This window comes from Microcebus murinus, chromosome 17 (assembly GCF_040939455.1).
Source record: "Microcebus murinus isolate Inina chromosome 17, M.murinus_Inina_mat1.0, whole genome shotgun sequence".
Taxonomy (NCBI): domain Eukaryota; kingdom Metazoa; phylum Chordata; class Mammalia; order Primates; family Cheirogaleidae; genus Microcebus; species Microcebus murinus.
The window spans coordinates 33,620,426-33,636,370 of record NC_134120.1 but is presented as its reverse complement, the minus strand read 5'-3'; the positions used below and the strand labels follow the sequence as shown (position 1 = coordinate 33,636,370).

General features: G+C 44.4%; 1 protein-coding gene across 6 annotated transcripts in view; it reads left to right on the top strand.

The window, feature by feature from the left end:
* The window catches only part of FHOD3 (formin homology 2 domain containing 3), a 428,752-nt gene that overhangs the window by 346,459 nt on the left and 66,348 nt on the right, over window positions 1–15,945 (top strand). For 4 of the 6 annotated variants that reach the window (XM_075993494.1, XM_075993491.1, XM_075993490.1 and 1 more), the window contains 2 exons: window positions 702–752; window positions 6,883–7,085. In XM_075993494.1, the coding sequence (XP_075849609.1) occupies window positions 702–752; window positions 6,883–7,085 (254 nt within the window). The remainder of the gene's footprint in view (window positions 1–701; window positions 753–6,882; window positions 7,086–15,945) is intronic. The other 2 variants (XM_075993495.1, XM_075993492.1) reach the window with 1 other exon arrangement.

The window sequence follows — 15,945 nt, the reverse complement described above, 5'->3', positions numbered from 1 at the left end:
TGACCTCAAGTGATTCTCCCACCTTGAGTACTAGGATTATAGGCATGAGCCATTGTGCCCAGACTGACTGTATAGTCTTAAACGTAGATTCACATTGGAATCTTACCAGCAGGAACAGAAAAACAAAACATTAAAATTGGATCAAGTTGGGCATCTTGTGGGCGTAGTCAAAAGAGAATGCACAAAGCAAGAGATTCCAGTGATCCCAGCATAGAAACTAGGAGTGTGATGGATGTGGAGAAAGGATGTCCAGACTCTGGAGTGCACCATACATGGCCAAGGCACTTGGGCTCACTTAGAGTTAGTTCTTGAGATGGATGTGGTGAAGCTACTAGAGCTTAACTGGATGCCAGTCACCTCCAGAAACTATTGCTTGCTTGGAATTGCCATATTTTATTGGAGTACTTTTTAAAAATTATCTTCCCTCATTCTCCCCTCATGTACTTACATTCTTTCTGAAGAGTAATTAGTAGTGTCCCTGGGCAAATCCAGAGACCCTGTGATTTTATTGAAAACCAATTGTATTTAGTACTTTTAAAGGATAGTCCTTAAACTCCACTTTTAAAAATTCATCTGCAACCATTTTTCATTTCTGAGGCAATAGTGGGCTTTCATGGTATACTGTTATAATTTCCTGAGAATTTTGTGAGCATCTAATTCTGTTATTCTCCTTTCTTATTTGTTCTGCAAATTTCCATTAGCCGAGAATATTTAGACAAAAGAGAGGAGCAAAGACAAGCAAGAGAAGAAAGGTTTGTATATTTCTTCTTTTCCATTGCACCCAAATGGCATGTGACTTTGCACTGTTAACCAAGCATGCTGGGGAGACTGTCTTCTTCTAATAGCTTCACCTGGGACACTTAAGACCTTGGATAACTGCTATTTTGCTGGCTAGAGTATCCTGGTTATACAAATTTTCAAGCAAAGTTCAGATTTATTATTTAGTGCCTTTGTGGTGAAATGGATGTGTCTGGTCCTCCCAAACCCTTCTCCAAATGAGCACATTAGTATTGGCATATTGACATATGGTGTGTATTTGTACTTGTAGCACCACTAACAAGCCTGGGTTAGGGGTCCCTACTGTGTGCTTTTGTGCCACTTGGTCAGCATTCCTTCAACAAACTGAGCATACACACTGTGCCGAGCACTGGCTAGGGTGCCAAACGTGCATGAGATTCTCTCTGGTTGTGCCTGATCACTTACTTGTCTCCCTACTGAACAACACTCAGTTCCTGGAGGGCAGGAACCATGCCTGGTTGTCCCTTAGTTTCCCTAGTTCCTACCACAGTGCTTGGCACTTAGGAATGGTACGTGGGATACATGAGCAAATGAATGAGTAGCTTGGTTTAAAAGATTAAAGCTGTAAACTAGTTTGTTGATTTCAGTGAAAACATGCTTTTAATCCCAACAAAGATACAGAGCTAATCTAGTCAGTGTCCCACGAATGTAGATAAGCAAAGGGAGCTGCTTTTGCAAGTATGCTGACAAGAGACAAGGTTTTAGCCATCACTACACAGCCTGCAGTTGTCCCCTCCACCACCAGGTGGGGTGGCTGCAAAGAGGTGGAAAGGCTGATTTTATACGTTTTATACCACAGCCAGCTGGGGACCTAACAATTCCTGGACTGTGACAATAAGTGGAATTGTGCTAATTTTTCAAATACCAGCTATAACTAGGTTAGGACAGTCTGAGATAGGGAAGAGTGGAGACTTCCTGTGTTCAATTAAAAAAATTAGATGCTTAGATCAGTTTCATAAAACCATAAGATTGCTTTAACTGTAACATTCTACTAGATTATTGTCATCCCAGTTATGACTAGCAAAGTTAGAGTGAAAGATGCTGGTAAAGACACAAGAACTAACCAGTACCTGTTTTTGACATCAGAGGGCATAGCATATACTTACGGTGAAAATGCTGTTGACTTTCTGTTCAGGCAGAAGGAATTAGATTTATATTTTTTTAGTTCTTCCTCCAGAGTCTGCCCTTCCTTGAGCTTTTGACAACTAGCCTGTCGGGTTATGTCTGCACAGGCAAAGGATGGCAGCTCCCGGGGAGGTGTTTGGGTGCCGTGTCAAGGCGTGAACTGGCCCGGACTGACTTTGACATCTTCCCAAACCACTGAAGTCCAGCTCTTTCTGAATATTATTTACTGCTCGTTTTTCCAAACAGGGCTTTACTTATGTCTGGGAAACTCGTGCAGAGGAGGTTGCCACTCCCCGCCTCCCTCCTCTGGTTCTACCCTTAGTCCTTACCCTTGGGCTGCCCCTAGGCCTGGGTGCAGGAGCAGGCCCTCCAGCCCCCAGGGATTCTCCCCTGCCTCTCTGTTTACCCGCAGGTCTGGGGAAGCAGCCCAGCATTTCCCTTTGGTTTGGACTAGCCAGTTTTCTTACTGAATTACTTGGTAAAGATGGAAGTGCAAGACACAGACTTTTATCCCTGTTTGGAAAGCTACAGGGGTGTCCTGTGTAAGCCAGGAAAAGATAAGATTTCCAAATATAATGAAATTTGGAAATGAATGGAGAAACTAATGGGGATCAGAGAAAGGGGTCTAGAAATAAGGAAGAGGACTCCATCTGTTAACTCTTCAAGATAGAGCCCAGTGTGATCGTTGAGTCCCATGTCTCTTATGCTTAACACAAAGAATCAGAATAAGACAGCCAGAGTCAAAGCGGATGGTTTTTGAGTTTTTGTATCATGTAAGTGTAATAAGATGAACGTCCTTTTATTCTGAGGTGTGGTGGCCATCCAGATACATGTTATTTCTTATCATTGCACTCCAAAATGTCAGGCAAACTGTGTTGTTGACAGCGGTGTAGACCAGGAATAAGTTTCTGTTGAGATGCTGCTTCTGATTTTTTTAAATACCAGAAGAAAGGCTTTATATGATACTGACTGATTAAAGTGACATTCACAGATAATTTAAAGGAAATAAAAAGGAAGTGGGAAATAAAAAGGAATGAGAGCCAGGCTGGTGATGTGTTGGGGAAGTGGCAGGGGAGGATCAGTTGAGTTTGGGTTTGTTAGTCTTGGGGGGATGGCAGGACGTGGAGTAAATACCTTCCGGCACAAGGGCTATGGGAGCAGAGTGCAAGGGAAAGGTTGGGACTGGGCTAGGATTTTGGAAATTATGCATGAAAGTGATCAATGAAGCAGTGAGAAAGGATTCTGAGCATTGCTTAAAAGGACTGAGGACACGGTAGAAGTTAGTGGGGCCCGATTTTGGTTTAAAGAAGAATTTCACAGTACAAGAGTGGCAGCAGAAGTCATCAGTTAGTAGGTTTAGGTTAATGTCAAGGCACGCAGGGCTTCTGTAGGGCCCCCGGAAAACAGACTGAGCCGCAGTAGCAGCCCTGCCGCCGTGCCCTGGTGGGCGTTGGAGTTGATCTCTGTAGTTTATTTGCCTCTCTCTCCCCCACAGAACTCTGAGCTCTGTGAGGATGGGTTTTTTCATGTTTGTTATTAAATCTCTAGTGCCTACTACAATTCTTAGCACATGATAGGCACTTGACAAATGTTCAATAAATAAATGAAAAGATGAATGAATAAACAAATGATATGGGCAGAGGCCAGTAGGATGAATGAGAATGTTTAGATGAAGAAGCAAAAGTAGAAAGTCTTTTCTTGGTGCTGTGGGGTGTGGATAGAAAGCCCAGTGCTGTCTCTAGGGGAAGCTCTATCAGAGTCCGTTGGCTGGGTGTGGCCTCATGTGACAGCAGGGATGTGTGACAGTTATTACATGAGCCATTGGGCTCCCCGGATCAAGTACTGTTGGGCTATGGCACTTAGAGTCACTGTGTGAGAGAAGGTCATGACATGGGTCCAGCTTCCTCCCCAGGGACTGCTGGATGTTCTGTGAGGCCAGGGACAGCTGTGCTGCAGCATCGTAAATGCCAGGCAGTGTGGCTCTCCTGTGCCTAGGAAGTCCACTGTCCTTGTCACTCTTGCTGTTGCAGACGAGCACTGCTGCTGCTTTTGCAGAAAGGTTCAGTGCTTTTAACCTTCATGCCTCTCTGCCCCTGCCATTTAAAAAAACATTGTGATCAAATGCACATACTATAAAATTGACCATCTTAACTATGTTATGTGTACAGATCAGTAGTATTAAGTGCATTCACATTACTGTACAATTAGTCTTCAGAACTCTTATCATCTTACAAAACTGAAATTCTATACCCTTTAACCTAGCAGTCCCCAGCGTTTTTGGCAGCATATAGACTGTCATGGAAGCCACTTTTTACATGGATGGGGGATGGTGGGCGTTGCTGCCTCAGTTCTTCCTCAGATCATCAGGCCTTGGATTCTCATGGGGAGCCCTTGCATGCACAGTTTGCAGTGGGGTTCGGGCTCCTATGAGGGTCTGAGGCCACCACTGAGCTGACGTGGGAGGGGCTTGGGCGGTGATGTGAGCTATGGGGAGCAGCTACAGGTGCAGGCAGGGCTTCGATTGCTTGCCCGGTGCCTCCTGCTGTGGTGGGGGTGGGGATCACAGCATTAAATAACTCCCTCTCTCCCCACCCCCACCTCTACCATTTTTGTCTGCCACATAGACATCACATTCCTTGGAGCAATTTGGAATTGTCCCGTGTCTCATGGACCCTCTGTGACAGCATCCATGGGACCAAGGGGTACACAGGCATAGTCTTTGAGTCGCACCTACCCAGAATCTGGGATCAGTGGCTCCTGGAGTCCTTCAGAAAGTTGGGGGAGCCATTGGCCGCCAGCACATGCCTGCCCAGGCTGCCCACAGAAAGGGGCGTGGGAGGCCAGGACTGGGCCAGTGAAAATGAAGGCCATAGTGGGTTGTCTTCCTGGCTGGAAGCTTTCCTACGAGGCCTCATTGCCATCCTCCCTGGACTCTTCTGAGCTCCTGCTCTGCGATTCTCATCTCCTCCTGATGTCCAAGGCCTGTCCAGGGTCCCCTCTTTACACCCATGCCTTGCCCACCACTCTCTCTTGTCGCAGGAGTCTTGGCCTCAGGGCCAGAATGCCTGCGCTCACGACTCCTCTTGGGCTTGCAGCACCCCAGCCTTTTGTGCCACCGTCCCCTTTAAGACACACCGCCTGGGGGCCTGCTGCTTGCCCTCAAGATCATTTTCTCCCCAAGGTTCTTGTTACTTCCACAGCCTGGTTTGTTTTCCTCGCTGGCCTAAATTAAGTTGAGGAACACTTTCCTTTTGTTGCCTCTCTTACCTTTTGAGAGGCGATGCCGTTGGCAAGGGAAGTCCAGAGTTTCTGCGTCTTTCTGTCTAGGTCTGGGTTTATCCTGTACCTGTGAGGCAGCTGCTCTCAGCAGCAAGCCTCAGGTGTTTGTATAGATGCATATATACCTGTTGCACGTCCTTTATCAGAGAGTCACCTGAAAGCAAGCTCAGCCCCCATCAAAATGAAATAGGGTGCATTTGCCCCCTGAGCATCCCGGGCTGCAGGTGGGCTCCCGCAGGTGGGCGCTGCTCCCCGTGCGCAGGTTCCTCCCTGTGCACGTTGCCTGCTTCCCATCAGCCCACACGTGCGAGGCACCCCGGGAAAGAACAAAGGATGGTAATCGTCCTGTTCGCAGAAATCCCATTATCTGCTTGTTGAAAACAGACATGCACATGTGAAAAGATGACTAAATATGCCAGGCAGTAAATGTAAAATGCCATGTGAGTTGAATGGACTACATATCCGACATGAGTTCAGAGGCAAGGCCGAGATCACTTCCAGCTGCGGTGGTCGAGGCAGGCTTCGAGGAGGGAGAGGCCCACGCGAGCGTGGCCCGATGGGGGGACTGCCTTCCGGCTGGCCGGGGAAGGGGTGAGGATTCCAGATGGGGGAACCACACCCACCTTGAGGCTGGGATGGGGAAAGGCATGCTTTTTTCAGCGCATTGTTTTTAAAGATGTTAAATATGTGTTGTGCCTTTCCTATCCGGGGGAATCAGGAGCATCTTGCCTGGTGCCCGAAGTGAGGAACTGACACGGTGAATCGGATGGTTGTGAAGGTGAGGGTCTTGAGCAAGCTGTTGCACGGTTCAGTGGTGGATATGATAGTAAGAAACCTGCTCCAGCTGAATTCATGCATTTATTTCTGAACAAATAATAGTGGGTAAAATTAGACATCTGGAAGAGGCACACATTTCAAAGTTATTTTGGTCTGATCTATAAAGCACACTATGAGGAATATGATTGGTAGCTGGTCTTAATAAACAGTTAGTGGGTTCTGCCTGCCTGAAATGCAAAACAGATGTATCTTTGTTCTTTTAAACTGACTTTGATGAATAAACTATATGTGACGTCAGGTCCAAGCTATTGGATGTCTGAGTCCTACTCAGAAATATTTTAGAGTATAAAAAAGTTTCCATGGTCGGCACTGAGAGAACAAAGTGAATTCCAGTTGCATTGCTGTTAGCATTGAAGCAGGTTCAGAAATTCAGAAAGGCAGGCCTTCATCCAAGCAACCCCTTTTGGTATTTTGGGGGCCTTTTTTTTCCTCTCTGCCACACCAAGGGACCCACCCATTTCACAGCTGCAAGCTCTTGGGTGGGTTTGCTTTTCAGCTGTCACTCCTGGGGCTTTTTGGTGGTCGCTATTGCTGGTTTGCTTTTTTTGTACAAATGTTTCCAAAAAGAGCAAAATAGGATTCTGCAGCAGTGCTCCAGTGTCTGGGGACCGTGTGATGTTGCCACTTTCCCCAGTTCGTTTGGTTATGAGTGACGCGGGGTTTTTAATCATTAGCATCTTGGCTTTGCTGGGTGGTGTTGGCAGCCTGACCCTCCAGTCGGGCCTGCGCTCTGCTCTGTGCATCAGGAAACCAGCTCACTCTGCAGGTGTTTCGTCCATAAACAAGCATCAGCCACGGACTCCTCTTTCTTTTGACGGAAACCCTTTGGAATTTGACTTTCAGATACAAATACTTGGAACAGTTGGCAGCTGAGGCGCACGAGAAGGAGCAGAGAAGCCGGGGCAGAGCCGACCTCTCCTTGGACCTGACCTCACCGGCAGCTCCCGCATCCTCCGCCCCTCGGAGCCACAGCCCTTCATCTTCAGACTCACAAGAGGCTCTTACGGTATCATCCTCCTCCCCAGGAACACCTCAGCATCCCCCAGGTGAGTGCAGGGGAAAAGGGGAGAACCGATGGGTTAAAGTCAGGCTGCTTCTGGGCAGCCGTAAGGATTCCAAACTGCAGGCTAACACTGAAATAGCAATGACAGGCAAAAAGGAGGAGGCTGCAACCTGCACGGTCACTAACAACCTAGACATCTTCAGAGCCACTTACAGTAAAGCAAAAGTATTCCTAAAGATCATTAGTATATCATCATTGACAAGGAAGAGTATAGAAAATAAGACTGACTTTGACATTGAACCCTCAATACCAGAGTATTCACTTCATAATTTGGATATGTGGCTCTCCCCACCAAACTGACCACTTTTGAATGTTCTTACCCTAGGAACTGTTGGTCTGGTTTAAATTAAACTGAAAGAGAATAAAGGTAATTAAAGCAAGCAAATAAAAATGTGGCTCTACTGGAAATAGAAGTTAAATGTCAAAGAAGGAAAAAAAATGAAAATTGTAAAAATTACTGGCGTGCGGTTGAGGGTGTGTGTATGTCTGTGTGCATGCTTGTGTACAGACAGGCTCTCCCTGGAGAAATTCTGTCGTCTTGGCTCTATTTGGAGAAAGACAATGATATTGTTCACTGCAGTTTTGAGCATCAGCCGTTTTCCTGACTGTTCTGCACATCGGGGGTCTGTCTTCTTGCACAGTAACACAGAGGATGGATATCAGGCACAGACTTTACACGGCGCATGTTGATTAACACCGCTGCCAGCACTGTTTGTTTTAGTCGAGTGTTATGGCTTAACGCCTGATGTAGACTTAGCCAACTGAAGACAGCAGAGACACTAGACTTTTAACTCTAGGAGGGTTTGACTAAATATGGCGTAAAGTTTAATGTAAACAAGCCAGGACTCCATGACCTCAGCAGAACTGGATGCGATGGAATGATATTGTCTGTCCGGTTCTTTGCTGGCATTCTGAGCCCCAGCTCATCCTGCAGGAGCAGGCTGGCTGCACCATAGCTTTCCGTGACGTCCAGTGACTCCTGGTCCCGGAGCCCGGGAAGACTGTCCCAGGCAGATGGCTCAGTCACAGATGAGTAATGTCGGCTTTAAAATATTGAGACTCTGAGAATCAGGAAAACAGACTGTTCTATAAAAGCCATGTGCTGTGCTTCTCCAACTCTGCCTCCTATCATTGCTGTATCTATGTTGTGGTATTTCCGGAGGCAATATGAAAAATATCCTCCTGCAAAGTTGTAGCTCAGCACTGAACCTTGGGACTTTTAACCCCAGAAATTGTATTTTAATACTTTTAGCAGCTTACAGAATAATTGTCTAAACTGTGAAATACAGAACAGCCCCAAGCTGAGAGGGGATTTTCAGGGTCTATAAATACTGTTTGTCCTCAAATTTTAATCCACATGACATTTGTGACAAAAGATAGTTCCTTGAGTATTTAGTCCAATTACAGTTGAATTTGAGGCCATCCAATTAAAAATACAGAATATTTTAAACTTCAAGAAGAACACAGGAAAGAGTCATTTTATGTATATACAGTATGGATGTGGGGAAGGTTTCTCTTTATGTCTGTATGCTTTCACAAAGATAATGGCAAGTGCCATTTTCCTCTTCAGGGAAGGGATTAATAGAGACTGAGAGAATTTTTGACTAAAATCACATAGTAGGTGGTATGTGCATCTGAAAAAGAGATATTGAACTTAGAGTTATACATAATTACAAATTAATAAAATAGCATTGTATGATAGTATTTGCTTTTTTCCTGGGGAAAAAAATGAAAGGCACTGCTCCTGTGGGATCCAGAAGAGCTGTCCATCATATGTTAAGTCTTATAATTGTTGTCCCAATCAGTGGGAACCAGAAAGGTATTATCACTTCCTTGTCCTAATGTGTAACTGATCTATAAAATTAGAAATTAGAAGCATATAAAAAGAAAGACTATAAGAGAGTAGTCTCAAAAAGAACTGCTGGGGCTTCCTTCTGCTTTGGAGACTTTTGCCCTTGTGACAGAAATGCAAAACTGGTGTGACAGAAAGGCTTTTCTCAGCCCAGTTTGTTACTACTCTTTGAAACATTCTGCTAGCACCCAGTTCATAGTGTTCTCTTTTGACCAGGTCCCATTTTCCAATGTTCAAAGTGACTTTTTGCTTATCCCTGACATTTCTAATATCCCAACATCTGGTGGAAGAATAAAAATATAATCACACATCCAGATGTTTGTCCTGTACCAAACACCTGGCATTATGTGGTCCAAATGTGCCAGGCACTGACTTGCTTTTTCAGTCTTCCTCCTTGTGTGATCAAATGATCATAATACACTTTACATTTCTGCAGTGCTTGGCCCCTTGCTCCCAAATGCTGCTATTTAATAACTAGCCATATACCTGGGTGAGTAGGGGAGATGTTATTATCTATATTTTACTGAGGCCCAAATATATTGGAAGATTTGCTTCAGATCTTGCTGAGTTAGTGCTAGGAGTAGAACCCAATGTTTCCACTCCCATCCTGGCCATGTATCCCAGGGTTGTGGTTCCCTAGTATTTTTGGTGGTGGTCACATTAATGCCCCACCATTCCTTTGCTAACTCTCTCCCCGGTGTCTACAAAAATTGTGTTCTACCTTTCAGAATTCAAGAAAAGGAAAAACTAGTAATTGTTATTAAATCATATATACCTCAGGATTAAAGGTCTTTTTATGGATTTGTTAGATTCTGGAAATTTGAAACTTCTTTTCCCGTCCCCTTACAAAATACATTTTCAGAAAAGGAAGGGCTAATGGTAAAATACTAATAGCAATATGTGCCATGTAGTGAAATCTTTCAGCCCGAACCTTTCCCAGCTCAGTTTGCTGTAACTTCTGTATAAATGATGCCACTGACCTCACCATCAAATCCATGTGTGCTTGGATTATTTTTCCATGTGGCCTTCTTGTGGCTCAGCAGGTGTGTGTCCCAATGCTGCCTGGACTTTTAGTCGTTGTGGTCTGAGTATTTTCCTTCTTTGTAAAACGACCATGCCCAAGCGAGGGCAAGACACGCACGTGTGTTCTCATTTGCACCGTGTTGTTGTAATTAATAGAGATGATCAGCCCAAAGTTCAGGTAAACCTGGAAGCACATCATTTGACATCCATTACTTTGCTATCTTTTCCTTATTTTCACTGAGCCCTGGGGGTGCATCGGAAATATCTACCTAATAAGCTTATTTCTTATTATTTTAAGAAACTCACAGATGACTCTGAAAACAAAGAAGTTATTCTCACTAATCAGAAAAGGCAGTGTTCTTATTGGGATGGAGTTCTTCAATAATGATTCTTAAGAAAGTAGCTCTGGGGATTAAAAAAATAATAGTCTGCATGCCTATAAGTGAAGTCATTATAGCCAGATAACCTCTTATCCCCATATGCATCAGATCCAGGTAACCCATTTCATGGAAATGAAGTAGAGAAAAACTGCTCACCTGCAAACCATATGTTGATGGTCCCTCCAGTGTATCCCAGGGTGGAACTGCCTTCCCTGGAGAGCCAGAACTGTTCTCCTTCCTTACTGCATTCCTCATCCAGGAGTCCCTCCTGAGGCCGTGTAGAGAGAAATGATCTTTTCCAGTGGAAGGAAGCTGCTGTCAAGTATCTTTTACCCACTGACTTAGCCATGAAAGCAAACATAATGGCTAGATTATCTTTTATTAGTATTGGCTTGGTACTTTCTGTATTGCACGCAGAAATACTACTTTAGAGATGCATTTGAAATTATTGCCACGGTATATTATTTTTATATCAGGGAAAAATACATTCAACGGGGATTTTTTTCTCCACCTGTAAATGGATTGCTTGGTATTTCCAAATGTCTCATTGTTTGGCCCTGGAGCTACAAAATATGGCCCAGATACCCGTGGCCTGCTCACTAGCATTTACCTGGCAGCATTTACAGAAATATGAACAATAGGATACTGATATTTCCTCCCACAGATCCAAGCATTTAAAGTGCTAGAAACTATCAAAATTCTTCTACCCTCCTTATATTCAAGCTTGCAAATAATGTGTAGATGTATAGTTATATCATAAATGTTCAGTTTATTTAAATGCATGATCATTTTTCATGCAAGGATCCATTTATCATTTCGGCTGTCATCATCGTTACCAGTGACTGAGCATCTCTGTCACCTTTGTTGTGTAACACGTATGTTTGGAGTCTCCTTCAGGTATAGGCACTCTCCTACGTTACCTAATCCACATGGCAGAAATCAGAAACATCTGGTCTCCTATTTCCAGCTGGCATGGTAGCAAGTGGAATATCATCAATCATCAGCCTAACGCTGCACGCTGGTTCTCTTGCATAAAGCTTTTGGACGCCTTCAGTCCAGTGTTTCATGAATTGGCAAGAGACTAGATTCCTTGTGGTTCCGTGACTCAAGGGTGCCCTGCCCCCCCACCCCTCACCTTCCCACCTTCCCTGACTGCTGCTACTTGATGCTATGTAGTCAGTTGGACAAAAATCTCTTATAAACTCCACCCAAGACCGAGGCCCTACTTGCTACACCTGCTGTGGGATTTTACTGAGAGCCTTGACAAATCACTGGATTTTTAGGCCTTGTCATGTTTCAGTATCTAAAAATGGAAAAAGGCAAATATTTCCCTTTTTCTCCCTGTAGAACCAACAGTTGTCCGTAGCGTATTTTCTGGTACCATATTTTGAAACATTAAACAGTCTCATGTCCTTCTGAAGTAGACAAAGTGTAAACCTTAAGTAAAGAGAAGGCACAGAATGGCAGTGGGAATGTTGGTAAAGGGGGCATTATCTGATTGATATGATTTCCTAGGCAGCTATTAGGTGTCAAGAACTGTGAAGGGACTGGACTGAGACTTACCTTACCTATAAAGCTAGTACATTTGCCTGCCACAACTTCAGAGATGCTGGCAGAAGACACACAATTCCTGGGTCAGAGCTAAAGGACATTATTACTTGTAGCAATACTAGTAGCCAGAGTATCAGCGTTTGTGCCATTTCCCCAAGCCCCTCATCCCACAGGGTGGTGATACCTGCGCATGTTGTGAGGAACCTGAGGAGAGGAACCCTGTGCCGAGGGACCCCAGATCTTTTGTCATGGGCAGTAAGCATGCCTTCCCTTTGTTCCAGAGGGAGACATTATCTTTGTGATAGTGGGCCATAAAGCAGCCAGCCCTTTGCCCTGGAGAGAGGCACGATTTCTGTCTTCCAGGGTTATTTGCTATACATGCATGCTTAGAAAGATAGTCTAGAACAAAGGCTATTAATGTCTCTGCTTGCAAGACTGTGGAAACATGGGGGATCCATAGAGAATTGTTTCCCAACATGAGCTTATAATGCTTTTTAACCAACCTTTTATTGTCAAACTTGTATCCTAAAATCTGTTGAATGCCAACAAAAAAATTCAAATTTTGAACGGCAATTAGCTTACTTGTTCGTACTTAACGAAAAGAGCACCAGGAGCTGTGAGACCCCGCCTGGAGCAGGCTCTGGGCATTAAGGAGCTTGCCTGCATCTGGAGGTGCTCCCAGGGAACCGGGCTCTTGGCTATGTGACACATCAATGCCTTTCACCCCAGGTGGAAGCCTTGGGCCAGTGCTTCCAGGTGGTCAGGAGGCTCCATGTGTCAAGACAATGAGGATTCTTCGGTCAGTGACTGACACCTGGGAAACAGTAAAGGGGAATAACTCTTGGGCTCCTTCCAGCATCCCTGTCTTTGCTCAGGACCTTAATCATCACTCTACTACCCTCCTTTCCCCCCAGCATCCTGCCTTTCCCCCATCCACCCCTGTAATGCATTTGTACCAATGATACAATGCCTGCAATGTAGTAAGACACGCACACTAGCTTTCCAGTCTCCAAAATATAATATTTCCAGAGAACCCTTGGTTTCAATGACCCTGCAGTGCATCTTGTCTGCCTGTAGATGCTGCAGGCATCGTTAGAGCCTTTTGAAGCTGGAACTTACCTGAGAAAGCTGCCTCCGCCAGATATGTTGGGGACATTCCAGGAGCTTTTCGTTAACTGTCTGGATCTAGCCCCTCTGGATCTCTCTGCAGCCTCTAGATAATCTCCAGACCAAACGTGGTAGTTGCCTTTCATGTCATCTACATTTCTCATTGTTTTGTTGCAGTCTTACTGCTGATTCTTCTTCTGCCTGCCCTGAGTGATGGGTTTTTCTGAAGTTCCTCCCAAGCTCCCTTCTTTTTTCATACCAAGCCCTCTCTGGCATCCAAACTATGATTTTTTTTTTAAGAGATGGGGTATCACCATGTTGCCCAGGCTGGTCTCGAACCCCCAGCTTCAAGCGATCCTCCTGCCTAGGCCTCCCAAAGTGCTGGGATTACAGGCATGAATCACTGCTCCCCACCCCTACCTGTGATTTTTAACTACCTCCCATGTGCTGAAAATCCCCAGGTCTGTATCTCCAACCTTGGGCTTCTTGAGCTTGGGATGTGTGTATCCCACCTCCTCAGACATCTCCCTCTGAGAGCTCCTCAGACTCTTCAGCCTTGCCTGGTGCCAGTCTGAGGAGCCTTCACATGGGAGGTGTCCCCCACTGCTCACCCATAACCCCCCACCCCAGTCCTCCATGTACCTATTAGTCCTCGTGGGGAAGGCCATCTCTTGGCCCAGCCATTTAGTCTAGAAGCACATACATAACTGTTGACTCCTCTCTCAATGCTCACCCCACATCCAGTCAATCCCCAAGTGTCTCTTGTGCTCCTTTCTCTCAAATCAACCTCTTACCTCTCACTCACCAGTGCCCTAGTCCTGGCCTTTAGCCATCAATGATCTGGACCATTTCAGTCATTTCTAGTAGGTCTCATTTCCATTATCTGTACCTTTTCTTAGATTCCTCTGGTGGTTTTCCATTATCTACAGTGTAAGTTCAGACCTCACATGGCATTGAAGACCCTTTGTTATCTGTTTCCTACCACCACACTCCCCACTCCCATGTCATGCTCCATCTGCACCAAACCACTGTCAGTATCTGAGAAATACCATGTTCTTTGGGGTATGCCTCAGAGCTTGGAGTGCTTTCTTCCATTGGGCTTCCACTGGACTCTTCTTTGCCTAGCTGAAGCATCATCTCTTCTCCAGAGACTCCTTGGATCCCCCTCCTGTGTTTCCCTTCCATCCTGTGCGCAGTTGGAATACAGGGCTCGTCTCACTATCTCTGTGATGGGTATTCTTCCCGCTTGTCTGCATGCTCCTGGGGGAGGGGCCCTGACTGTGCCCACATTTATCCCCAGTGCTTGGAGCAGAACAGACATTCAGTAAAGGCTTTATAAGTGGGTGAACGAACAAATGTGACAAAAGAAAGCAGACACACGAGTCTGCAGAGACAGCTATTTCCCTTGTACCCAGGAAGGAAATGTATTACATGGGGCATGGATGGAGGACACATGTTTAACTATACAGGCCACTCTGAATAAAGGACTGAATAGTGATGTTAGCCTAATTAAGAGAGAGGACACTTTTTCAGAGAGTTGACATAATATATCTGGGCCATTTGTTTCTAAGGATCTAACTCTAATAGAGGGAGAAAATTCAGGGGATGCTTCTTGACAAATGATATCTATTAATTGTCCTTTGAAGTATCCTTTGTCTTAGTTCACTCAGGACTGTTGAAACAAAATACTTATAAACTGGGTAGCTTATAAACAGCACCATTATTGAGACCAGGAAGTTCAAAGTGCCAGCAAATTTGGTGTCTGGTGAGGGTCCAGTATGGTTCATAGATGATGCTTTCTTACTGAAGGAAGGGACTGGCTAGCTCTCTGACATCACTTTTATAAGAATACTAATCCCGTTCATGAAGTCTCCATCCCTGTGACCTAATCATCTCCTAAAGGCCCTACTTTCTACGACCATCACCTTGAGAGATCGGATTTCAACATATGAATTCTGAGTGCACCAAAGAATTCAGACCATTGCACCCCTTATTTTAAGTGAATTTTATTCCAATTGCAGATTTTCATTTCTTTGTGAATGTGTTTGCTAACAAGTGCAGATAAACTGGGTTGTTGACAAAGCGGAAAGTCACGTCTCTATTCATGACCAGATGTAAATGACAAAGAGTTAACTGTCTGGGGTGCGGATTTAAAAGTGGGATTTTTAGTCATGCCCAACTGGTTCCACTTGGGCTTGGTCAGAATCTACTTGCTACTGGCAGAAGAGCTAATATTTTCTTTAGATATTAGTCATTTTGGTCTTATACCATCTCTTGGCTATGATTTACAAGACAACTTTAGCCTGAAAAATATTTCAAGGAAGATATATTTTCATCTCTGAGCTTCCTGTCCCTGGAACATGATAGGTCTCAGTAAATACTTATTGAATAAATGAGTTTTGCTACTAGTTGTATTAGACCATCTGTTATAATTATTAATAAAAGTAACTATGTCCCGGTAAACTTGAAAAAATGAATTGACCAAAAAAACTCAAGCTCAATTTATTTACTAAGTGTTATTTGGGACTATCTATTTTAATGCTAACATATCCCTTCCAAAATAGCAGTTTTTTTGTTTTGAAGTCGTTGATATTTCTTTTTGATACTTGACAAGAGCTAGAGGGGCTGTGGAAAGGCATTGCTAGTTTAGAATCAGACAGTGTCTTCATTCTTGAGCAAAGGCTTGTCTGCTATTTGTTCTTATAATAAAATGAGTGTCTAGTTAATACAGGAGCTCCACTAACCTTGCTGGACAAGGACAAATGAGTATTGGAGTTGATCGTGTTTGACACTATTTTGAACCAAGGTAAGACCTGTCTATCTGACTTTAGAAAAGATATGTTTTCATAACTTCTAATTGTTAGTAAAGGTAATCTTTCATACGGTTGATATTTAGGGTCATTTGGTTGAGGTTCAAGATGATGATACAG